Source organism: Homarus americanus, unplaced genomic scaffold, assembly GCF_018991925.1.
Source record: "Homarus americanus isolate GMGI-L3 unplaced genomic scaffold, GMGI_Hamer_2.0 scaffold54443, whole genome shotgun sequence".
NCBI lineage: Eukaryota > Metazoa > Arthropoda > Malacostraca > Decapoda > Nephropidae > Homarus > Homarus americanus.
The window spans coordinates 7,057,556-7,085,218 of NW_024750852.1; the positions used below are offsets into that span (position 1 = coordinate 7,057,556).

General features: G+C 38.0%; 1 protein-coding gene across 3 annotated transcripts in view; it reads right to left on the reverse strand.

Moving 5' to 3' along the window:
• LOC121854401 (anoctamin-4-like) overlaps positions 1-27,663 on the reverse strand; it is an 86,228-nt gene that overhangs the window by 49,930 nt on the left and 8,635 nt on the right. The window contains exon 2 of one of the 3 annotated variants that reach the window (XM_042349064.1): positions 25,040-25,505. The exons of the other annotated variants lie outside the window; for them this stretch is intronic. Within the exon in view, the coding sequence (XP_042204998.1) occupies positions 25,040-25,121 (82 nt within the window). The 5' untranslated portion in view covers positions 25,122-25,505. The remainder of the gene's footprint in view (positions 1-25,039; positions 25,506-27,663) is intronic. 3 annotated transcript variants of the gene reach the window in all.

Here is a 27,663-nt window from a genome sequence, read left to right on the forward strand (position 1 = left end):
GGTTGCCATGGTGACTGTATGTACAGAACTACAGCAATTTGGAACACAGTAACTCTTGCTGTTCCTGAGTTACATGCAACCAACCAACATAACCAGACTCTGAGTTTTTGTACAGATACATTTTTACAATTTATTTACACAATCATTTACACACAGAGTTTTACACTACCAATTTACAAACAGTTTCACACTATAAATTTACAAACACACAAATTGACAGACAGGTGAACAAGCAGATATGTGGTCGGGCAAAGAGCCAGAAATAAAAACGGACAGATAACGACATAAAGATGTGGATGAACAGACAGGCAGACAAGAGAGAAAGGAAGATTAAAAGACAAGTTGAACTAATGACAAACAGATAGACAGGTAGGAAGAAACTGATAAATTAACAGGTACACTGACAGACAGATAAGTAAGCAAAACAGATACTGTCCATTTATTTAGCCCAGTGTAGGGGATTAATATAGAGACACCACAATGTTGCCAATCATCCACCACCGTTACCAACCATCCACCACCATTTCCATCCACTACCACCACCATTTCCATCCACTACCACCACCATTTCCATCCACTACCACCACCATTTCCATCCACTACCACCACCTTTACCATCCACCACCACCATCGTTACCATTCACCACCACCATCGTTACCATTCACCACAACCATCGCTACCATCCACCACCACCACCGTTACCATCCACCACCACCGTTACCATTCACCATCGTTACCTTCCACCACCACCACCGTTACCATCCACCACCACCACCACCGTTACCATTCACCATCGTTACCTTCCACCACCACCACCACACTCACAGCAGCAACAGTAAGTGACCATCGATCCCAAGAGTATCTGAGAAAGTAGTGTAGTCATTGACCATTAATATTCATCAGTCACTGTCGCTTGTAATATTCAACACTAATACTCATTTGTTATACCTGTAGCGAATTCCTACCTTCAATATTCACCTACAGCCTTTTGTAATACCTGTACTGTAGTCTGAACTAGAATATTCACCTACAGTGTTTTGTAATACCTGTACTTGTAATGTATTTACAACAATATTATTCATTAACCACTATACTCGCCTACTTCTGTATTGATGTTGGTAATTACGTACAAATTTTGATGTTCAGCAATTAAATATTATTAATATTAATAATAATAACAATAACAATAATACTAATAACAACGACAACAATAATAATAATAATAAGGATAATAATAATACCTTTATGTTGGAGTACAGTACACTGACACCCCCCATAAGCCTATATTCACATTTCAAACTACTGTAGTAGGGAGGTATCCCCCTCCCCCACAGGCTAACCTCAGAGACGTTTGCATTCTAAACCAATAAGGTACCAGGAGTTTTAAACCAATGACAATGCAGAGTTTACACTGACCATTATTTACGAGGCCACAAATGCAACTCACAAAAGATAGTCTTAATGTAAACTCGTAGTATATTTTGTGTTCAGGAATTCAGTATTTACGTTTCCATGTTAATGCATTTTTTTAGTAAAATACGAAGTGTACTGAGGCGACATTATTGTGGGATATTGCGTTATAGTCTCATTGGGTAGCACAAACTTTCGAAATGTAACTAATTTTAAAATTAATAATAATAATAATAATAATAATAATAATAGTAATAATAGCAATAATTATAGTATAGGTAAAAATAGCCATGGGAAAGCAAAATAGTAATGAATAACCTGATGTATATATATATATAGGTGTACAGTATATCAGTATATGGGGTGTACTGTATACTGTATTGGAATTTAGCGGGAAGAAAGGGTGTATACAAGGAGTGAGGTGTAAAAAGTGGTGTATACAAAGGGATGGGGGGGGGGGATGGTAAGGGGGTGTATATAGATAAGGAGGGTGAGATTAGGGGGGATGTATAAGTGTCCCAGGGTTGCCGGGCGACGCATCATCACAACTGGACAGAATTGATTCTATAGCAATGTGACGGTCGGACGGACGGAGGAAGACCTTACTATTGACACTACGGCCTTTGACAGACATCACCACCAACATATTGGCTTTTTTTTCTATTTTGGTCAAACTAGTACACCGTGGGTAAGAAAGATGGAAGTACTGTATATGTGAGAGACCTTTACTTAACGTTTCCCAAAATACAAGAAATTTTAAAATTAATTCAACAGCGTTTTTTTTTTTTTTTTACTCAAGGAGGGTTTTATGTTTTGTTTTTAATGAGTATTTGATTTAATCGTTTATTCTTTTAGTGTGTATAAACCTTGATGTTCTGCCGGTTTAAACTCCTAAAGGCTTCAGAATTTGAATGCTCTTTTTTTTTTCTTTTAGCTCGCACAAAGTAAAAATAACGAGTCAGTGTAAAGAAATTTGCGTGATAGGCAAATTTATATATAAACAAAATTCAAACCGGTCGTGACATGATAATTTTCTCAAAAGATGAAGATAACCAATCTCAACACACTGACTAGGTAACAATCAACTTTTTTTCGCCACTGGCTGATGTGAGGCCAGTGACCTCGGTGACCGGTGTTGAAAGAGCCTGGTGACCCCTCCCTCCTCCCTCCTGGTGCTCACAAACAACACACAGGAAGCTTATGAATTAAGTTGGCAAACATAGTTCCCAAGGCAGGTAGTGTGGGTAAATGACCAATGATTGCTTTCCTACCCACACCCACAGAACAAATAACGCGTGGTTGCCAACTAGGTCGAATGTGTAATACCTTAATCACACACACACACACACACTGTATTAACCTGACAACAGTGAATAACAACACTTCCCTCCAAAGAAAGAAAAATCAATCGAACTCATTAACTATATCGTATATTCTAGTGCAGTATCGATGTATTGTATACGCATTGAATAACTAAAACTTAAAATTCAATATAGCATCGACCCCCCCACCCCACGTGGCAGTTGCAACAATGCGACGCTGACGACACACACAACCCCTGCAACCAGTGAGTGTCGAGAACGATTGTTTTTTACACGCGGGAAGGAAGTCACCCAGCAACGCCTCGCTAAATTCTGATGTACCTACACGATTCAGAATGGTCGACTCCCCCTCCCCATCACGTCTGCCTACACCACTCCCCACTAATCGTGCCTCCTCCTCCCTTCTCCCTGCCCCACCAGCGTTCCCCACCACTAATAAGTTCACTTCCCCCTCCCCAGCCATACCACAACCATAAGCCATACTCCTCCGAGCAGCGCCCCACCTTGTCCCCAGCTCCTACACACTAACCACACCTTCCCCAGGCTACATCCCTCCACCTTGTCCCTAATACCCCCACACTAACCACATCTTCCACCCCTGATGCTACCATAATATAAGGGTTGGCCACATTCCGCCACAGAGATATCCATACAGTGGTGGCGTGTGAAGAAGTATGTTGGTGGTGGCACTGTGCTATCTTTGTTGACCCTCGCCTGGCTCTCAACGAGGTAAATTGATCTGGCTACACCGTCAACCCCAGACCTAACCCTGACTCCCTTACCACAGGTGTGTAAGGAGTGGCTTCATGTTCAAACAGCGATAAAACAAACATGTGTCAAGTATGGCTGTTCTTGACATCTTAGAACCAATAAAGTATGATTACCCCTGACATCTTTAGCATAAGCGTGTCAAGTATGAATATTCCTGACACATTTAGCATACGTGTCTGTCAGTTAGTGTCTAATATCCTTGCTTCCCATCGATGTGCCAAATATTAGTGTTCCATATATGGTTCCCAACCACTTCCCCCCGACATACTTGGAAGTGTCAAATACGAGTATAACTCCCTGTCGATGAGCCTCTTGAAACAGGTGTGCTGTAATGATGATTGGCAGGTATACACGTAATATAGCGAGTTATAATAAGAGGACTACAGAGCCTGTAGGAGCAATGTCAAGTCTAGTTACTTATCCTGGGAGGTGTATTTTAACAGACGCATAGTGACCCAACCAGCAAGTCTCCCTCAGGTCCACATATGATCAAGCTCCTTTCTTGCTGTCCCATTCCAGTGACAAACGAGAAACAGGGAGTTTGTGGGGCCCATTAACCGGTGGTATTAACTGGACACCTGAAATTTCATGTTTTATCTCAAATTTGACGAATGAGAAACGTGGCCATGTTGAGCCTTTTCACTTCAGTCACTTGGTTGTACAGGACGAGAGATCAAGAAATGTCCAAACACGTATTAAAAAGGAAGCTCCGAGTTACAGCTTGAGGAGAGATAACCGTGTGTACCGAGTCATGACATAAGACCAGACTAAGTAGGTCATAACGCAGGCTGATTCATGCCAATATGACTCGGACAAGTAGGTTATAACGCAGGCCGATTCATGCCAATATGACTCGGACAAGTAAGTTATAACAGGCTGATTCATGACGTTTGTGTAAGTCTAGGTTAAAAAAAAAAAGTCACGACCGAGACCGATTCATGACCATATATAAGATTAGGCTAAGTAAGTTATATGACAGGCGGATTCATTACTATAACGCCTCTACCTTAACAATATATACCGTCTTCACCCTAGTATATACTAACATGTACACTATTCAGAAGTACCTCTGATACTTCTGAATAAACTTTGTGATTGCCAGCGGTATAGCAAGTGTCACCCACAATAGCCAATAAACTATACTTTACCTAACCTGCTATTTACCAACTTGCAGGAATGCATAACTTGCCAGGTTCTGGGTCCAGTATTATGGTCTATAGCCTATTATGTACTTTCTGTGTTTTTCGATTAGAAGATATTGATTACCACATGGAGAAATTTTTAGCTCAGGCATTTCATAAATTATATGTTTTCTAAAAGATATACAGCTCTTAGTATCTGAGTTATGAAGAGAGAACAGGGCTAGGGTTTTTTTTAAGTTCCAGTAGCAACTTTATGGCAAGGAATTATTTAATTTGTAAATGATTATAATATCGAACATGGAATCAGTTAGAGTTGCTTAGTTTGCGACGGCGACCTTACACAATTAGTGTATTCGAAATTACAATAAATTTTGGGGGACTACAGGTACAAGTATTAGTAATTTCTGAATAACCTTCAGGACTACGAGCGTTCAATATATGGGGTCCGGAACTCCAAATTGCAGATTTCAAAAGAAAATCACAAAGATCCCAGAAAATAGCCTGTCGCTGTGGAATGAGGAACAAAGTATTGCAACATGGTGTACTTGAGAACTTGGTGGTAACTGACAGCTAATAGAAAAAGATAACTTTAGGTTTCAAAGAAAGAATTCCCCCATAAAAAAAAAAGTTGGCGTGATGGATTGTCAGTTTCGATTTTTGCCGTATACAAGAGACATTTTTTATGCTGAAAAGAATATACTGTACAAGTCTTAGCGAGGTTTTTTTTTTATTATTATAAATTATGGAGTCCCGCGGGTCCCTCAGTTATAAGTATCAGGTCACTTAATAAACATTCCAACAAAGTACTGTACCAACATCCCAGTTTGCATTAGCCCCTTCGGCTACAACCATACCAAGATATTCATTCTAGGTTAGGTTAGGTTACGTTACGTTACGTTACGTTGGGTTAGGAGGTTAGGTTAGGTTTTTAAGTTGAGCAATGTGTTTTTCTGAGTTTTTTTTTTATTCGATTTTGATTTTTGTGTGGAATCACTTTGGGGGAAATGTAAAAAAAAAACTGATTTCCGACAAAAATTAATATCAAAATCGAATAAAACACATCAAAAATTATCGGAAAAACACATTGCTCAACTCGAGTGCCATATTGGTTGAAAATGCAAATTCACCGATAATAATTAAATGCAAAGGCGCTAGAACTCGTTCAAAAGCACATCTAAGGATAATATTCCCTTTAATGATAATGTTCCCGGTACAATTTCGTATAAACTCAGTGAAAATATTGTAAGACTAATTCCTTAAGCTCCTATCCTGACGTCTGCGATCGTTGAAGGAAATACTTCTTAATGCATCAAACGCAGTATATCACTCTGCAACACAACATACTGATGTTATCATAAATCAGACAATTGATTACTTGTAACAAAAATAAAGTTAATGACAATATGACTGATGAGACATGTGTTATACATGGGGGATGAAATCGTCGTACATGGCACAATTGTTGTACGTGATGGGACAATTGTCGTACATAACCTAGAGCTGTACATAGGGTGCTTTGGTTAACTTAATTATGTTTGAGTTACGATAGGGTAGCAAAGATTAACTGCCTGATGAAGAATGCTATATAATACCAGTTAAAAGGCTGTCGAACCAATAGTTTTTTTTTTCTTATGGGGATTAGCCCACCCGGGCACAGGTCACTGACCCACGTCGGGGCCTGGGGGGCGAAAATGTAATAGTAATAATAATAACAATAATAATAATAATTAGTTCATAGTAAATAAAATTCAAAATAAAAAATAAAAAAATTAAAAATTAAATAATACATTAATAATAACACTGATAATAATAGTAATAATAATAATAATAATAACAATAATATTAATAATAATAATAAAGAACCATAAAGAAATACAAAAATTAAAACAAAACGATCAATTGTGAGAAACAATATATTTGTTATGTTGTCAATGGTAAGAGAAACAATTGAGACCTGCAATTGTGTGTAAATGAGGCAGAAAGACAGATCAGCAACCTGGGACTTGGTCACAATTTTCGTGATGCCATATGGCAGCAGGGTCTACCATTTGTTACGACCGTGTCGTATTTTTCTTTTTCTTTTTATATAACATGCTTCCATGTTCCATATTATTCCTGTAATGATGTGTTGTATTTACTATTATATAATCTAGTCACCTTAACCCTGTGCTGTTAAGGTTTTAACTGTTATTATTTGTTCAAACCCATTTTGTATTGTAACCAGCATTCTTTGTTCTCTAACGACCATAGGCATCGTTAAACGACCCACCGGCGGGTCGCGTGGCGGGAACCGACCTTATATATAGGACCCACCAACTGTTGACGGAGTTAGTTCAGTCCTCTTGTCATACAGTCCACATCCTTTGAGTGACACTCGTCACCTGTTACTTATACTTAATTTATATGTTGTTCCTGTCGCCACCCATGTGGTATATCTGTGAGTACCTATTTATGTTTCTATTTATGTCCATCAGTATTTGTTTAGTTACATTTACGTAATTCAGTGTTGTTTCACGTTAGTTAATTTCAGTGTTAGTTTTTATGTTTATGCAGTGTTAACGTAATACAATGCTTTATTTTTATTCTTTTGAGGTTTCGATGTTTAGTATCATTTGTGTCATAAAAGTTTCGATGGTGAATCAATTTGTTGTGACAGCCTACGAGGCTCTTTATTGTGTTAATATTTAATTAAATTCTTAAAGGTTTACTTTATTTATTTTTATTCCCTTTTATTTTACTTCACATTTTTGTTTAGTTACGCCTAGAACCTGGATATTTAAGTAAATTGAGACGGCGTAACACAGTGGACAATAATTATGCTTCCAATATCTTCCCAGGCGGTAGTACCTCCCGACTTACTATCTACTACCTACAATAAAGGTCCAACAACGTAAGACAATACAACAGAATATCTTAAGTTTACCAACTGGCTGACCTTCACAGTATATTTGTATTATGCCAAATCATCAAATTTTCAGACTCCACTACAAAACTGTTCGAGTGGCGATATTCACCCACCTGGGCAATTTATATCCGCTGGCCATCACGATGAGTCCTCGAGTAGATGTTGGTCAGGCGGTCTTCGTGAGAACACTCGCTCCAGTAGTTTGTCTGCGATTCGTTTTTTTTAAGTTTCTTGATAATACGGGTAAACAAACCCAAATTGAGTTCTAATAAATGACTAAAGTTAATAATGAACGCTTGTATATCATCAGATTTTTAACAAGTTACGCTTGTCAGTTTCAAAAGCTATGTAGAAAGATCATGAAGTTGAAGAAACTTATCTAATTCTTGAGGGCACGTAATACACTTTTACTTAATATTAAATGTGTACGTCCTGTAACTAATAATCACACTCATTAATAAGTTTCAAGTGTTCCGACTCATTTCAGAGCAGAAGGCACCGTGTTACACCCTCCCTCGCCTGACGCTACACAGTCACTGGTCGATTACCCATGCTATGCCACCAAAGATCACACCACCACCTCGCGCTGCCTCCCTCGCGCGTTGTCCAGGTGTTGGCCAATCCCCAGATGTCAGGCGCTAGATTATTTTTCACGTCAATTAAGGTGGTCATTTTCACAACGCTTAAGATATTAAATGAAGAAAGATTATAAATATCCATACAAGGGTGGCGGACGTACGTGTTTATAATTGTATGGCCTTTAATGCAGGTATACAAGAGGTTTAATTTTGACGGTAATTAACTGATATGAAACGCTGGAATCATACTCTACATATCACTGGGAGATGCCGTGTCTTTCGTCATGTAAAGACCTCAGAAACTGACTTAGTCAAAAGTAGGTCGCACAAGGATCCCCGCGTGTCTTCCAGATATTTTGCCGTTTACGAACAAGATGCCTGCAATAAATAAGTTTTCATCAATGTTAACGGTTAGGTGATGTTCGCACTGTAGAAATAAAACACGAACTTACAGTTAAAACGTGTAGTAGCAGGTTTAACGGTGTAAACGTTTCATCCCTTCCTTCCTAAATCCCTTCATCCCTCCCTTCCTTCCTAAATCCCTTCATCCCTTCCTTCCTTCCTTCCTAAATCCCTTCATCCCTCCCCTCCTTCCTTCCTAAATCTCTTCATCCCTTCTTTCCTTCCTAAATCCCTTCATCCCTCCCTTCCTTCCTTAATCCCTTCATCCCTCCCTTCCTTCCTTAATCCCTTCATCCCTCCCTTCCTTCCTAAATCCCTTCATCCCTTCCTTCCTTCCTAAATCCCTTCCTTCCTTCCTAAATCTCTTCATCCCTCCCTTCCTTCCTTAAATCTCCATTCCTTGGCAAATGAGATGGACAAATTTGTTCAGTCCAAACTAGGAGCTGAATTTTAAATAATTTCAGTCAAACAGCAGGCGGTCAGCTTCTAACATTGTGAAGCAAAACGCGGTGAAAATAATGGCAAGTGCCAGATAATAACAAGACCTCAGATAAAAGTAAAAAATACTCCAGAATTACATGTTTCTTCTATTTGGCCAAACCTGCGACTGTCCTGTTTAAACCTGCCAGAGATGCATTTCAACTTAACAGGCCTTACTTGCAGGCAGAAATCTAGCCAACCTTACCTAACCGATCCTTGCTATCCTATCCTAGTCAAACCGAAACCAACATAGCATAGCCTACCCTATGCCTAGTCTAACCTAACCATGTCTCGTTGACTTTGACTAGCTTTACTCACCCTATCCTCATCTAGCGCGGCCTAACAACCTAATAGTAAAATACACACAACACTTAACCCAACAGAGACAGGGAGTGATCAATGACAAGTATAGACTGTATATCCACTGCGTCAGCGAACCACGACGTAGCAGGTGATATAAGTCGTACGAATCAATGAGATAATTACAAGTAAATATACATCAGTCAGGGAGTAAGTCTTGTAGGCGAAATTTTTTTACACTACAGTATGCAGTCTTTAAATATATGCTGCCATGTATTGTGCCATCATGCAAGGTTTACTCTGGATACAATTATAGAAACAAATTTTATGCAAGAACCGTATGTAAATTACAGGGGTATTTAAGATTTAATTTATTCCCTAACGAGCGAAAACGTCCATCAGTCATTTTTTTTTTCAATTGTCATAATCCATACAGTAGAATCTATCTTATTCTCAAACAATTCGGGATTATTAATCAGTTTTATGAGAACTAATTAACAGAATATACTTATTTTAACGTCATAACCTTTATTATTAGCTTAGATAACTATTTTACATGGTTCTATCTTATAATTTTTATTTGTTGATGGATTCAGAGTACAGTCCTCATATCTCGTGGACTAGATGAGTGTAATTCCTGGCCGTATTGCGCACTTATAAATACCTCAGTTGTTGAAGCGTAGTAAAAGCAAAGTTAACTGGGGAGGAGGGAGGGTTTTATGAAAGGTAGTTGAAATAGGTTGAGAAATTCGCTGACTAACAAAGACCCTTTATTTTTACATTACGGTATATTACACAAGATGGACCGCATGAAGCTATGTAATGAAATTCCACAATCTAAATTAAAAAAAAAAACAATTGCAATCGTAATGGTGGGAATTTGTCCTTTGAGAAACTGTCACGGGTGAGCTTGTTTTGGTGCCGTGAAGGGTTACATCGTCGTTACCTGGGTGTGTCGGGGGAGGGGAAGGAATGGTGTATTGGCGTGACAGGCAACGCTGTTTTGCCTTGTTACTTATTTATCTCATCCACGCTCAGAATTATATCACCCTGCCTCTACCCCACTCGACTACCCCCGCCCCTCCACCCGTGTAATCACTACAAGTTTGACTCTTCGCCATGAATAAGTGTCACCACCACCAACGTCATCATGACTAACATCACAACTAACATTACCAGCATCATCAGCATCAAAAGCCTAACTCACATCACCACAAGCCGTCACCATGAATCCCGGCACGGCCTTGCCCATGCGTTATTGAGAAGTGTTTAACGTAATAACTTGACACCACACACCAGTCAAACAATGTGAAGGTAAGGTTAATGTTTAATGCCTCAGAGGCGTTGCTAAGGAGGCATTATGTGTGCCCTTTCTTTATTTGTGTGTGTACACCCCGCTACAGGACAAGTGATCAATATTGTCCACCCTCCTCCCTCCCCCATTCCATCTCAAAATAGGTGCCGCACGAAGCGCGGCAATTAAAAAGTTGGTAATTTCTTGCTTTAGATGCTTCGACTGTCAAGGTTACCAAGCATCCTTCACCAGGTCTTTGAATCTATAAAAGAAGACCGAAAATTCCATAAAAAATATATTTGTAATTTTAGAAAAAGGTATTTCAGCTGCCAGGATTAATTCAAATGCGGAGCACCAGTCTTACAAAAGGCAACCTTTAATTAAGTAAAGCACCACAGAGCCTCACCATTACTACTGTCTTATGAAATACATATATTCTAAGCAAACCCATTTATTAAGGCGGCAGTGCTTGAGTAACGTACATGTTATTTCTCCGTCTGTTCACACACGCACTACTTCTAGACCCCAATCGTAGTTTAACCTCGTATTTCCTCATTTGATGAGTTTTATATTAATATAATATTTAAGCATTACAACCAACAAGTTCTTATTAAAAACAAAGTGTAACTGAATTAAAGCTACTTAAGAGGGGAGGGTTTCCAGCCCTCTCCACCCACCCTCTGAGAACGTCAACCAATTTATCACATGGGCCGGTCAATACGAGTTTGAGAATGTGTGTTGGTGACGTTATGGTAACCCACGCCATCCTCCACCCAAACTGTGACGCCACGGTCTTCAGTACCCACACGGTCACCTGTACATCTTCCCCACACCACAGGATGTTTATTAACTTCTTGTTCTCCTGTCTCTCATTACCAAACTCGCTCACAGCCTTGATTTTTTTTTTCTAAATCACGGCTCTGGGATCAATCAGTATAAATCCAGGTCAAGAGGTTAATTAGTTAACAGTTTCCGTGTTAGACGCTTATAATCTACGTCACGAAGGTAACTGCTAGCGTGTTTTAAAGGTCACGGTGTTCAGTACTATGGAATGTGTATGTAAAGTATCTGGATTCTGGAATAAACTGGAATAAGAAAAACGTTTGGTGTAACTCCTCCGTTATGTATGTAATGCCTGAGGTGAGTCGGGTAGCTGCATTCTCACAACTGCTGTGTGAGGAAAAGGCGAACGTACCAACCTTCCGAAATGCCTGAGTTTGTTTATGTTCTGAGAAGTAAGTGTCGTTGAGCCAAAAATATTATACACGTCACTGGAATTACCGCATCGACCACACGATACAGTATCAAATCTCGTTAATGACCGTGATATAGATCTCCTTGAGAATCCCGTCCTCGAGTAGTAGAAATGACTCACTGGATCGAAATAGAAAACGAATTATACTGAAGGATTCTGTTAGGCAACGCTCATGTTTTCGCGGGATGTAAACAAGGTCACCAACACACTCAGCGTCCCACTTCCAGGAGCCAGGTCAACCCGGGTCAATACAGTAGAGAACAACATGTGTTTTTATGTCCGAAATTCTAGTTAAATTATATGATTTCAACACATAAGTTTATTTTTTATGCACGTCAGGGCTAGCAGTGGCGTGACAAGGAGGGAAAATGAGGAAGAGAATAAGAAATAGAAGATGGAGGAGCAGGGAGATAGAAGAAAGAATATACAAAGTGAAGATTGAAGATGTAGGGTGGAAAAGGGGGATAGAGATATAGAAAGGGGTGGAGATAAGACAGGAGAGAGGAAGATCCAGTAGAGAACGCAGGGAAAAACAGAAGAAGATATAGAACGAAGGGGACAAGTAGATAGATAGGAGGTAGGGATATGTAGAGCAGAAAGGTGGTAAATAATTTTTTTATCACCCATCTATAGGCACACATATTGGCATTATTCAAACCCTGCCACAATACACAATTCCAACGTTAAGACTCGTTCTGAGATATCCTGAAGAAGTTCTCGTGGGATAACGTCTTGATGTTCCTCTCGAAATTTCTTAATTGTCCAAATTCAGGAAGGAAAGAGGTAAACACCAACTCGGAAATAATAGTTGCAGATGATTAGAGCGACTTACCAAATAAAACGCAAATACATCGGCATATTTTAACTTAGTCAGATATGCGAGTGATAATGATTGGGTCACTACTGGGTGTAAATAAGAGTTACCTCGCATACTGTACACCAATAGGCTACTGTACTTTTTGGTGACGTGAAAAGTCGTCTCAAAGGTAGGAAAATCAGAATACAAAGACAGCGAAGTCACCACCCTATGTCACGTCAAGAAAGTTGGTCAAGTCGATGGAAAATGTTAGGATACTTCATCATATCACTATAAAAAGGTCACGATACTTGGTCAGGTCAGGTAAAGTCAATTTAGAAAGGCCAAAAAAACAAATATGATCTACAAAAAGAGGAAAAGATGAGTAAATTTCATAAAAGGTCAAAATAATAAATATGAAAACTAGAAAAGGTCAAAATGCTAAGGCAGGTCAGGTCACGAGCGCCTAAAGGCTTATACCAAAGATCAAGTTACGCCCTTTACAAATGATTAAAGTAATGGCATCCACACTGATAATACATTAGAACGATTCAAAACACTTGACTTAGTTCCAAAACATGAGTTAGTTCATTTGGTCAGGTTACAAGATAAGGTCAAAGTGCCAGAATATCTTGCCAAGAAAACTGAAAATACCCTTGACAGATCAAGTTGGGGTATGTGAATCAAATCAAGTCACCTGGAAATATTTATAACTTCTGTAAGGTCACAATAAAAGGCCAGGGCATCATCCCAACTCTACAAAAGGTCAAATATCAAGACAAGAAAAGGTCAGATTAACCAGAACAAATTATTAGGGAAAACGCGAGAATAGACCACCCGAGTTGGCACATTTAAGAAATCAAGTACCCGGTAAAGTTGAGTATAAAACGCTGACGAGATTACGATAAGGTCAAGGTACTAGTGATCGCAAAACTTGGTCAAAGGTCAAGAGAAAACACCAATACTACTACTACGTACTACCTTCGAATGTGGAAGTTTGGAGCTTGATGAAGTGTACTGCACAGTAGGAAGAAATCTGGTTACTAAAGCATAGGGAGATCATCGGGATCACTGTTGGAAGAGGGTGATGCAGTGTGGTTGGTGGAGAGGCGGGTGGCGGGGTGGAGCGTGGCGGGGTGGAGCGTGGCGGGGAGGAGGGTGGTGGGGTGGAGATGGCGGGGAGGTGAGTGGTGGCAGCAGCTGACGGAGTGAGGGAGGGAGACGAATCAGCTGGGCGAGCGGCTGGTTCTTTCTTGAAAAACAGTGATTGGTAGTTGTTTCCTCTTGGCTTTGAGGTCTTTAAACATTTCCTGGTAGGGAACTATTACCTGGTTGATTTCTCGAACGATCTTAAGGCTCCGTTCCATGGAAGGGTTGTGGTCAACAATGAAATCAGTTACCACCTTCACATGTCTAAATAGTTCACCCAAATTGTTCAAGCCCCAACCTTCTTGTTGCAATTCCATAATTTCTTCGGCTTCGTCCTCCTCAGCACCTTTTACCAACTCTTCCAAATCCTCTTCTGTCAGTTCCTCTTCATGCCCATCAATCAGCTCCTCCACGTCTCCAGGTTTGATAATGTGACCAGCCACACCGCCACGGATGAGCGTCACTCTGTCTTTGGCTACCTTGGACCCAGGGGCAAGCCTCTCCTGCTTGTTAATGTACGTCCTATCAGGCACCTTTTTCCAATATAGACCGGATTCATCAGCATTAAAATCTTGCTCCGGTCTACAGCCTTTCTCTTCCATTATTTTCCTTAATTTTGCGGGAAATGCATCTGCGGCTGTGAGGTCAGCTGATGCGGCCTCCCCAGTCAGCTTCACATTATGGAGTGAGAATCTTCTCTTAAAATTCTCGAACCACCCTTTACTGGCACTAAAAGTTGGTTCAGTAGCCGCACTAGCCCCTTCACCACCTGTTGACTCGTAAAAATGGGCATAAAGACTCTTCGCCTTCTCACGAATCATGTTGCTGTCGATCGGCACATTTTTGCGGTGTTGGTCTTCAATCCAAATGTTCAATTCTTTTTCAGTTTTCACAATGTTCTTGTCACGAACAACTTGTGCCACTTTAGCACTTGCAGGAGCACTCGCTTTAACAGAATCACGAATTGCTTGTTCATTCTTCTTTATATACCGCACTGTGGATTCGTTCACACCATACAATCGACCAACCGCGGCAGCACTCATCCCCTCCTTTAGCTTATCTAATAATTCAACTTTCTTTATCAGGGTCATCACTGACTTCTGCCTTTTACCTTTCACTCCACTAGCATCACTACCACTTACACTGGGCAGTCTTTTAGGGGCCATCACACACAGAAACACGAAAGCTTCGAGCACAACACAGATATACTGTGTCACAGGCAATGGTTGAACGCAAACGAAGGGAGAGTCCGGAGAGGAGAGGGAGAGGAGGCGCTGTGGACACGTGGGGTGGTGGTGACTCGTTGCGTTGCGGGAGAGGCTCGCACGCTAGCCACCACCTGTTTGACGCGAATAGTCGAAATGGCGAATCGTAAACTCGCGAATGATAAGGGTTTACTACTTATTGGCTCGTGTTTGGCGTCACTCATATCTGGAGACTCAAAAGACGTTGAGCGCCAGATTTGATTCAGATAACAGGTAAACGCCTTACCACTACGATTCTCACATTTGGGGACCTATTTTCTCTATCTGCTGTACTTGTATCCAAATAAAATAAAATTTCTTTAAGTTTTAGAATGTAAAGACGTTCATATTCCTGACAACTGGAGATGCAGGCACAAATTGACCAAATGGGAGTTGGAAGTCAATATTAGCATAGAAATTATGCCTGCACACACACACACACACACACCGCCTCCACAACTCTCTTTTGCTTATGCGTGTACACCAATTCCCTTTGCATGCCTTCCTACATGCACCCTACCCTCCAATTCTACACATTCCCTTCTGTAACCACGAAACCTCCAACGAACATGGACCTTGATGCAATCACTGACTGTACACCAAACCTAATTTATCCTGAACATTAATGCATTGTGCACTGAATCACAAAAATAATTTATGTCCAATATATGTAGACTTGGGTAGGGATTATCTTCATAGTCAGTTACTGTAGTTATCACTTTCAACCCCTAACCTCAAATTCAGTAGATGAAGTCATTCTCCTCAATGGATTATTTCACTGTATTCGAAGGGTTATCGTACTCTGGGGTTTAAGATAATTTAGTCAATAGACTAATACGCTGGACTCAGGGCGGGTTGGCATCGTATTTATTTAGCTAAGTATAATTTTCTTTATATCAGTACATCATTGAAAACAAGTTGAATTACTACCATTCCACAGGTATGCAACATACCTGTGTTTGGACTTGTTAATTTGTTCAAAATTCATCCTTCCCGTGATTTTTTTCTATATTAATCTTTCGTGTGCTACCAACAAAATCAAAATGTGTTGCAGTGAACTTCTCAAAACTGGTGTTAAATTACAGCTAAACCGCACCCACATTAGTTACCCTAGGAAATAAAGCAAAAACATTTTTTATCCAAAAAATTTAAATAGCCTAGTAAATCAGCGACGGGGGACTGCGTAAACACGACGGTCATGACATTCTTGTAAATACCTTCTATTATATATAAAGCACAAGTTTAATTTGATGGGCGGGAGGGTGGGAAGGAAACACTTATCATGGATTGGTCACATTGGTTTAAGAAAATCTTACAATACCTCAATAATGTTAATTTGTTTATCTAAAGTACATTCATGGGACAGTAATATCAAGAGCTTTGCACATTACATATTTAGGTAGGCACAACGCATCTAACTCATTCATGTAAGCGAAAATGGCATTAAAACTGTATACATTCTACCATTACAGAGACAAAAATATGAATCTTCAAGAACCATGCCATGGAGTAAAGACAACTCTTTATGTTAGATAAGCTATATTAAAAAATGTTGGGTGTCCCACTTAGTTGGTCTTCAACCCACACTTCGATTAACGGATGAGGAAGACTCGCACGCCCGAAAATTTGCGTGCTGATGTCTATCGACCTGTTTAATGGAAAGGTACATTGAGGTGTGAATATTTATTTACGTCACCCCACACACCATTATGAATCGACTGATGATTTCGTCACAGCTACGAGTCTTACTGGTATTGGGAGCCAGAATGTCCCAAATCAATAATAATAATAACAATAATCACCATCGGCTTCTAGCAATCGTACCTCTCAAATACCTACCATAGACGGTATTGTATAGGCTTTTCTTGGCTTCTTTACTTTCTTTTCCCCAAAGACACGAAGACGCCTAATTATATAACTTATAGGACCCCCTTTGCCATACAGTAGATACAGAACGGATTACGGATTATAATTCCCTAAAGTATGGCGAGAAATACTGATTATATTATCGAAAGCGTCCTAGATATTGTTGGACTGTATTCGCGTACCAAGTTACATAGAAATTCATTGTTATTTGTTGGAGGTAACGAAGAAAAATAAAAACTGAGAATGTGTTTGAACAATATGTATTTATTTTAATCTAGCCCACTTTAGCTTTATTTGTTTTCAACATTCTCAGAAAAAAATAAAGAATAAAAACATGCACTCAGGCAAACTAAAATAACTACTGTACACTCAGCCAAACAGAGACGACATTCGACATAAGAAAAGCAACTTCGATTTCGCATAAATTTTTGTTTCATCGGACACTTTTAATAGTTTCTCTGCCTCAATACTTCAACAAATCTGAGTTCCTTGAAATCCTACCAATTTTTGGGGGGGATATTGATGACTCGTGGCACCCATGAAGATCTAACACACAGGACCAACACCTTCGTCCACTAAACTGGATTAAATAAATTAAAAAATATATTTCGTTGGCGCGAGGGTGTTTACAACCTTGGAATAATTTACACGCCGTGAAGATATGCCAACGAAGCTAAAATTTCTATGGTTTTAATCAAATAATTTTCACCTATATCTCAGCTCTAACAAATTCTGCTATACACAAAAAGAATCTGCCACCAAACAATATGAATGCCGCTCAATATAAAAAAAAAATCAATATACCAAACGATTAGATTGAAAATTTTTTTTAATTTTGTTACACTCAACATGAATTGATCGCGTACCAAGACATTTTTTTTCGATAGTATTTCCACATGAGATCATTTATAGCTTCCACTAAAAGGTGTGATAGGATTATTTTTTTAGTGAAAACTAAAATTCAGTTAACTGAGTTTAATGCATCATGCCAGTTATGATGGTTGTTGATACCTAATTATTTTGGAGAAACTAAAAAAAAAAGGTAATGTTAAAGGCTAATTAAAATGGCATTATTAAAGGCTATTTTATAAAGCCAAGGATTCTACAAGGCGGAATCTGGATACTGCTTATATATTAAGGACGTGTCAGAGAAAAGGTTACAAATACGATTTTCAAAACAAGTTTACAAAGGCAGGTCATGGTTATTTGGCCATCATACTTCCCTGACGCTTTTGTCATCGTCAGCTGTCGATAATGACGTACGGTGAAAATTACAATTTCAGAACCAAACCGCAAGGATAATAATCTCATTTAATTAATTTAGACAAGATTAGATGCACAAACACAAGCTTATTTGTGCCTCCTCCTTCCATCTGTCACTATTAAAATTACCAGTAGGCTGCAGAAACCGTAAAAGTTCAGACATGAATACAAACGCAAGCACAAATCTCTCTCTATAAGTAAATATGAAGGTTCAAGTGCAGACAGATTACAAAAGATAACAGCACACAACCATTACCCAATTGAGAGAAAATAGGAACACGGAAAAGCTAAGAGTATCAGATGCAGATGATCAACGGGTAAAGGTAACCACGAAAACTTTAACGAACGATGACGATGATAATGTTGACGACAGCTCTACGTGTTATCCGGACAGATGGGGGAAGATCGACCACTTTGAGGCATAGACACATTTTTCATCATCCCTAGAAGACGAATTTAACTGTCTCGGTAGCAATTTGAACGGTCTCCATTAATTTAAGTCTGACACGCGATGTAAAATGGCACATGATACTTTTCAGACCATAAATCTACCGCCTGACAGTTCACGAAAAATCCATTCATAAGTGTGATGAGACTCAAAACCCATATACTCCCAGAAGCTGCTCTCTCTCTCTCTCTCTCTCTCTCTCTCTCTCTCTCTATATATATATATATATATATATATATATATATATATATATATATATATATATATATATATATAATGAAGTTGATATGCAGTGTATCTACGACTACATTTATTTTATTGGTACACGAATTACATTGATGATAATCTTGTGTTTAACGGACGTAAAATCACGAGCTCCTATGAGAACTTTCCTAAGTATCAAAAACTGTTACTTTATAGAATTTATCATACATATAATGATCCTAACTTACCTATCTAATCCTGAGCTTCATCTAAACATTATTATACTATTTGGGTTAAGTTAAGAAGGTTAATTTGGTTCATTTTACAAATGACAAATTACAAGACAGCAGTGTCTGAAACTTCGGAACTTTCCCATAGGTGCTAGTGATTTTATACCCTTCAAATAAATACAAGAAGACCAAGTTGTTTACAATAAAATCAATACAAATATAATAACCATATTACAGAAGCTTCGAGAGGAAAAATCAAATGAGAGACTTTTTGTCATTTTCTGGTTTTCTTATTTATCCAAGTTTATTTTTAAACCAAACACCAAGTCATGACCAGTTTTCTGTGTTGAATCAATGGACAGAAAGTGGGAACCGAGGTGCATCAATTATATATTCACTCAGCTGACATTCCTGGACTTGCGTGTTTGTCTGCGTGTTAGCTGACACTATCACGAAATGTATATTTTACTCAAGGAAATTACAACCTATTACACGTTAATATTTTAGCTACCATAATTATACAGAAAAGGGGGAAACAGTACCAACGCCTCTTCAATATTTTACGTATAATACAAATCATCAATTAGGAGGTGGAAACTGTACCAACACCTCTTCAATATTTTACGTATAATACAAATCATCAATTAGGAGGTGGAAACTGTAGGCATTACTTAAAAGGGTGAATTTAACATTGATCATAAATCTTTATCCACAAGAAAAATTAAAATGGGCTACCTCAAAAATTACCAAAGGTCATTAAACTGGTTTAGCCACTTTGAATAGAAAAGATCCGTGACTATTAATTTTGGTTAATACGTGAGAGCTTAATTGAAAGTTCCTCAAAATGTTAAATTAAAATCTGTATTTATTTTTTCTCCTTCGTTTCATTGGCTAATTAATGTCCATGCCTCTTTAATTATTCGCTAGGTATCGATCATGCTGGCCACTGGTTCATCAGTTGTTAAGTTGCCAGAATACAGGTCTCTGTTTTAATCAATACACACACACACACACACACACATGCCATCCTCCAGTCTCCAATAATAGCCTTTCACTGTGAATACTTATATATAAATCTCTTTAAATTGGAATACGCGCTTAACCAAGAATAGGCCAAGAAAACAGTAACTTATAATCTCAATTTCCAATGGACTGTCCGATGAGCCTGTTATATTCTAAATCAGTATAACTTAACAGTAACTGGATTGTATTAAGGATGTTAACAACAACAAAAGGGAGTAAAATAGCTTATTAGTCTAAACGAATAATTTGTTCTGGCTGTTAACATCAATCCCGTATATAAACAAACGGCTGAAGCACATTATAGCACACGACTGGACGCCCTCGGTTAATTCCCGGTTTTACTTATGTTAGAACAATAATTTCTGAGGTTTCTTGGTTCTCTTGTGTTTCATTACTTTTCTTAAGGGTCAATATCAAAGAACTGTGAACTAATAGTTTTGTTTCCGTCTAAATATTCCACCTGTTGTGAGCTATTCCGCCTCGGTGATCAAAATCATCAAATGACTGTGGACGAAAAAAATCAATTTTTTTTTTAATGAACGTCGTGACCTTTGATGTACAGCTGTGGCCGCCATTACAAAGAGACGCCTCGTATAGTAGTTCTACGTCGGTTCCAAAAAAGAATTTTTAGTTGATTACCAACGTTCCGGAATTTCTGGGTACCATATACCGTCAGTTTTACAATATTCTGTGGCAGTCTGGGTTATTTCTTCTCTTTCTATAGACACCCACCCTATTCAGACCCCTAATTCGTTGACAATACAAGTGAACCATACACGTGGCAGACTTTTTATTAAGTGACAACTGACAACTTGACAAGTAACACCACACCTTACAGGTCTGCCACCCTAACTTCACCACTTGACTGGGGAGAAAAGCTCAGTTTCGCAATCGAGGGTTCATGAAACTCGAAGCCCAAAGGAGGTACAGTATACATTATTTGTCATTCAGTAATATTTACTTTGACTTCAACAGTTAATGTTAGTCTTAGTAACCCGTGTAAATTAAAATAAATAAATCCATCAAATATCATACTACATTTAAAATTACTTACCTATACTGTACATAGGGTCTACTGTATAAAACCTTCAAACAGCGAGGAAGTTTTGCCCTAGAGTTTTCCATTATTGATGAATATTTGTCGAGTACCAAGAGTTTTATCTCTCATAATTTTTATTGTTGATATAATACTGTAGTGTAAATATTAACCTTGTTATGCGCTTAAAGACCTTTGTTGATGAAGCGCAGTAATAACATTACAACAACAATTGGTTCGGTATCGCGAGAAGCTATGTAAAGCACCCGCTGACAATACTATCATAATTATTATCTACCTCCGAAAATGTGATCCATCTTTTACTGATCGACCTCCTAAAGTCCGAACAATGGGGTTAAGGCTTTGTTTGAAATGAATGTTGCTCGAAAATATCCGAACTCGATACCTAAGCGAATGCCGACACCGAGAACGTAAACAAAGAATGGACCGACGTTAACGACTTCGGACAACTTCTAAACATCAATCCATAGCACCAGTATTTATATAAGATCATATAAATTTCTTTTGAATCACTAATTGCCTTTTTAAAGTAGAAATATATGATATGAGATGAAGTACAATGTGAATCTACTGAACTGTATGTACAGAATAGGAAGTGACTTATTTGTTTAACTCGTGATGCAGGACCCAGGAACAGCTAGGACTCTTAAATATTAATTGCTTGCTGTGTTCAAGGTCAAATGGCTTCCAAACTGCACTGGAGCTATACTATAGTAGGAATGGGTTCTCTTGTCCCCCGGTTACTGTAAAATAAAACTTACAAATCAAAGAATATGTCTAGAGGTGTGTTGATGTTAGACTATAGGTACATACTGTAACCTCGTATTGTGACTAAAAATACACTTTTCTTCAACATCTGAAACTTGAGAATGATATGTTTCTACATTTCAAGATCTAAGGTCGTTGAATGTGTATCTGGATTTATTAACAACTAATGATTCTGATAACTCGGTGTTACTATGAATTATACATTAGCAAGTATTAGGTTAGGTTAAAGTTTGCTCAGATTGTTAGGTTAGGTTACATTTCGATTACATTATGTTTGATTAAGGTTAAGTTAAGTAGAATTCTGTCCCGTTACTCTTTAAATCCGTTAATACAACTCGTAATAAGTTTAATGTACCCGGCCTCTTGTAGACTCCAATCCCTCCTCCCTCTCCGCACCTCATTCATTATTCACCCCTTGGCCTTCCTCATTTACCATCAAATCATTAATAATTTAAAACATCGATTCATCATAGAAAACGATGTATCTAACCATAGCTACACTCCGCACTGCTCTCACAAACTTTCTGAACTGCCTAACAAACCCCTGTACTATTTTTCCGTACCTAATTACTGCATTCTAAATTATGTTCGTACCTAAAAATCACACTAATGATACTGTAAACATATATAAATATGAAGTCAATATAAATAACTGAAAAATTCTCTCTGTCTGCTTCACTTTCACCTAAGCTCTCACAACCAAGAGAGCGGCTACCGATTCCAATATCTTGACCCCTTGATGGAATTTACTGTCATATTTCTAAGTAATGAAACCTTAGATAATAGTTAATTCTTCATATTGGTTTTGAATTAAATTAAATCAAAGGTGAATTTACATAAACGTTAGCGTGTAGCAAAACCGACTTGGGAAAAAAGTTACTGAAGTTTACATAAAATCCGTCAATGTCAGTACTGTATATATGTGATTTACTGATAATATGGCGCATTGAAAATATACCACGCAAACATTTAATACTATTTTTTATCAAAAATGGATGATAACTAACCAAACTACCATGGGATCGTAAAACTGGGGTAGGTTCGTGTTATGTACAGTACCTATTTACTACACAATAGATATACGTATCAAAGGTCATCTTCTTGACATAACTAACATTTGGTCATCTTCGTGTTGGTATATAGCGACTTAATAAGCGAATACTGGTCATCAGCTAATTGTATTCTTGCCTATAATTCATTATTTCTCGCAAGTAAATTTTATTTTCTCAAATGTTCTATGGGAGCTTGGTCTTTTGTATATCACAACTTGCAATGTATACAGGTAAATCAATGTAAACAGGTGAGTTTTGTTTACATCAGTTTCGTACTTGATTTAAACCCTTTCTATGGCATTTTTATCAACAAACGTCACAGTAAAAAATTATCTACTCATTAATTTGGTGTAGTATTATATTAAACACTGGATTTTATCACATTTTGGAGGGCGTTAGCTTATTATTAATAAGGTCCTTTTTCACAAAATTTAAAAAAAAATACATTCTTGCGGTTGTTCATATTGAAAAATAACTGGCGTAAATAAGATCAATGTATTTCTAATAACCAAGAATAAGGGAAATATAAGGTCAGAAATATATGTAAATAAAAAACTATTACAAACGGCTAAGATATTCAAATATAAGCCACGATTACTGATGCTATTTTTTATGATGATGACAATTTTAGATGGTGAAGATAATGATGATAACAATTATCTCTTCTACACCAACAATAACACATGAGTAAACGTTCTCTCCAGTGAGCCCCTAAGAGCCACGCCTGACCTTTATTCTCCGCGTCTTCAAAAGGTCACTGGAATGAGTTATGACCAGCGCCAGGGAACAAAATCAGCGTGAGAAATATCATCAGCAAACAAGGGCGAAAATCCTCTTGACGTTACAGAATATTTACGTCTTTACAGTTCTAATGTTGTGATCAAATACCTCTAGTTTAAATCAACTCGTATTATCTTCAAGTCTTCAATCCAACTCTAACACACACACACACACACACGCAGAGGCAGGTTTTCTCAATTGAAGATGTTTATCGCTAGACTGTGTTACGTACGCATTTTATCCTGGAGTTCAATCCACAAGCTTCCACATTCCATCTCCCCTGGTCTGCATTGTTTCGCGTTATTTGTCTCTCGTTCACCAGCCACCAGCATCTCTCATTCTCTCCACCAACCAACATCTACCTCTCTTCACCAGCCACGTATCTCTCTCTCTCTCTCTCTCTCTCTCTCTGGGACCAACAACACCTGTCAGCACAGGGGTATTCCTTTATTCATTGATCCCGTCATCCATTAAATTTTATTGATAAATTTTGACGATAGTCGATGGTGAATGTATGGTCGAGTTGAGGTCCCCCTTCCTCCTCCACGAGTACCTACCTCTTCTACCATTTCTTCTTTTTAGAGTTAAGCGAATTAATTTTCAATTCTTTTGGTAAAGTTGTATCATCTTTTCCCTACTTTCTCAGAATGTAAATTTTATACTTTTTTTACAGCTCCAAAATTATTTCAACGTAGATATTATTTTGTTACTTAATGGATTCAAGTTGACAGTTTACAGGACAACGTTACCTTATTCGCTACTCAAACGAAAGTATCACAATGCTCTTGTTACTATGTGGACAGTTTAAAATTACATAGTTCTTGTACTGACAGCCAACTGATACGCACAATACAAATGCATTCAGGTGAATAATATGTACTTGAATACTGAAATTGTCACATATATACACAGTACTAATATGTGTACACAAATTTTGACAGGTATTAAGTGCCAAGTTACTACTAAGGTTAAGTTAGGTTAGATTAGAGTTGGGATGCTGGCCGTTTCGTATACAAGATTAAGATTGAAAATTTGTGTCAGTATCAATGACGTGTTAGGTTAGGTCAGGTTAGGTTATACAGTAGTTATCATGCAAATTTCGGTAACGCTGAATGTGCGTATACGCAACGACTTTGGGCATGGATAGGGGGGGGTCAGTGTACGAAACGACCTGTATTCAAGGTTTATACAGTATACGAAACGACCATTTATCCCCGCATCAGTAAACACAAATTCTGTATCATTAAACAATATAAATGAGCGTTATGTATAATATTTACCACACCAAGATGTACTCACCAACTTGGTCACTGGTGAGGTTCATGATGTTCTTGTAGGCGTTGTACAGGTGGAACATAGAGTCCATGACTACTTGGAACATGCTCGCTTCTCCCTCACCTCAAAGGCTACACCGCACACCGCCAGGGACCACCACCTCACCTTCTGTCGCCATTTTTCAATATGTGGTGTCAGTCCGTCCTAGCCATAGTGCTTATGTTCAAGAGATTCCGTACACTATGCTTCTACGCATGTCTAACTTGCACTATTGTAGTTTTAAAGTACTAGGATGCTTCAAGGGCCTGGGTCTTTCAGCACCGTTCACTAAGTCTTAGTCCCACACTTGACAACTTTTCTGTTTAATAATGAAAAGTAGTCTTTCTTTTTTCGTCGTTCGTGTTCGAATTTATTTAGGTATTCCAAGGGCTAAGTCTCTAAACACCGTTCACTATTTCTTAGTTTCTACGCAGAAAATAAAATTAAAATCCTTGAAATATAAGGAAGTTAGTTTCGTATATCGTTGCTGCTGTATTGTACTATACTTCAATAACCGAGGTCTTCAAGAACTTACACTGAATTACATCACACATTAGACAACAATTAAAAAGGAAAAAATGAAGATTATCGAACGTTTGTACAGTTAATTTTCTTCCCCAATAGCTCAAACTATTTCTGGGGGTACATTATAGGCAAAATTTATTCACGGATCACATGAATATTAGCCACCCCATATTATTTCCCCTTAAGATTAACCAACCTAACCTATCCTAGTCTAACCTAGCCCCCCCCCCTCCTTAGGTAACGTTAGGGTGTTAATAAAATCAGGTAAAATAAACTGGGTTGGCTACTCTTCAGGTGATCAATGAACTATTTTATACCTGCAATGTTTTCCTCAAAATAGTTTAGTCTGAGTTATATTTCAGTTCAGCTTACAGAATTTCGTCTTTTGATAAATGAGATTGTCAATAGAACGGACAGTATGCACAAACGCCTTATGTTATCCCTGGCATTGAACATTCAGTAATATAAGATTGGTATATACTACTTATCAATATGAATGTTAAAAGAATACTTGCCAACTCGACGGGTAGTGGCACAACTCAGGACAAATCATGAATAATTTAGTTCATGATAAAACTTCTTACTTCCTATCTGCAGAGCGCTTGGTCTGCACAGAAGTAAACTTACATAATCAAACAGGCACACAGCAAAGTGCTCCATCACCATACTTTGAGATAATTATCATGACTGGCTAAATATTTAAAGTGTGATACTACGGAGGGATAAAACACAAAAAAAGTCTTACGATGAATGTTCCTCGTACCTGAAAATAAGATTGCTCCTTATATTCAGCCTTGCGCGGAATATAAGGCCCAAAAATTGCATCAAACTTAAGCTAAGACTCTATCCTAACTGAATACGTCCACGTAATACCAGTTTGAGGGCAGAAATAAGGTACAAAATCTAATAAAAAAAAATAGTGACCTTAATTACGTCAGGCGTTAAGTGTGCTTCCACATCATTTATCAGTTTGTTTCACGTAAAATGTACATCAATCTCAGCGTTTATCCTCTGATGCTTCTGAAAATAATGTTTAGCGAATAGATTTCATACAATTTAATATTCTTCAGTTAAAAGAAAACAACTTTCATTAACCTTTAAACTGCTACCATCATCGGTGGAAGTTAACTGTAAGGACGGCGGCCTTCATCTGTGGAAGTTTCGTGTTAACTTGCGTTCAATATTTTAGCATGTGGGAGAAGTGCTGGGGAACCTACGAGGTAATTTCAAGTCACGAATACTTACGACAATATTCACCAGAGGTGACGGTTCCTTCTTCTTCACGGTGGGTTTGTCGATGACGTGAAGAGTGACGTCTTGATTATTTTATAAGTTTCTCAGTCAAATGGCAGACACAAGCTTAATATTAATTATTCTACTTGAGATATTAAAGCTAACTTGAATGGGTTTGGCTGAATGTGGTAGAGCGTCATTTGTTTTTTAAACTGTTTATTCATATTTTATTTAAGATAATGACGTATTAATTAATGCACCAAAAGTTATCTTACGATATTATTAATAAGATACGACTAACTTGAAAGTATGATCGGTCACACCACAAACACTGCAACAACATACAGACGACCACTAGAGCAAAACATTAGGAATATCAATGAATCGTCAACTTAAATTTTCAGAGCAACTCGTGCTGCAGTGTGGCCGATTAGCAACACTGTGGACGAAATTCGCTATAACAAATTAGTACTCTAGAACTGGAGCGTGGTGTTACAGTGACAGTGACGTCTATAGCTGGAATATCGTGCCATATATTTTCCTCTATAATAAAATACTGTACTGTTGTCTTTAATTACAGGCTTCAAACTTCCCTTTTGTTATATATATATATATATATATATATATATATATATATATATATATATATATATATATATATATATATATATATATATTCTACCTCCTGAAATAAGACAAGTTTTTCGTTCGAAAATACAATTTGAAAGAGCCTCCATTAAACTTTACATCCTCTCCCATTGCCAATACATGTATGACTCAAAGTCTCATAAAAGACTTAAAAATTATTCACTGAACTGTATTGAAGTTATTTTCCAATGAAACAACAAAGA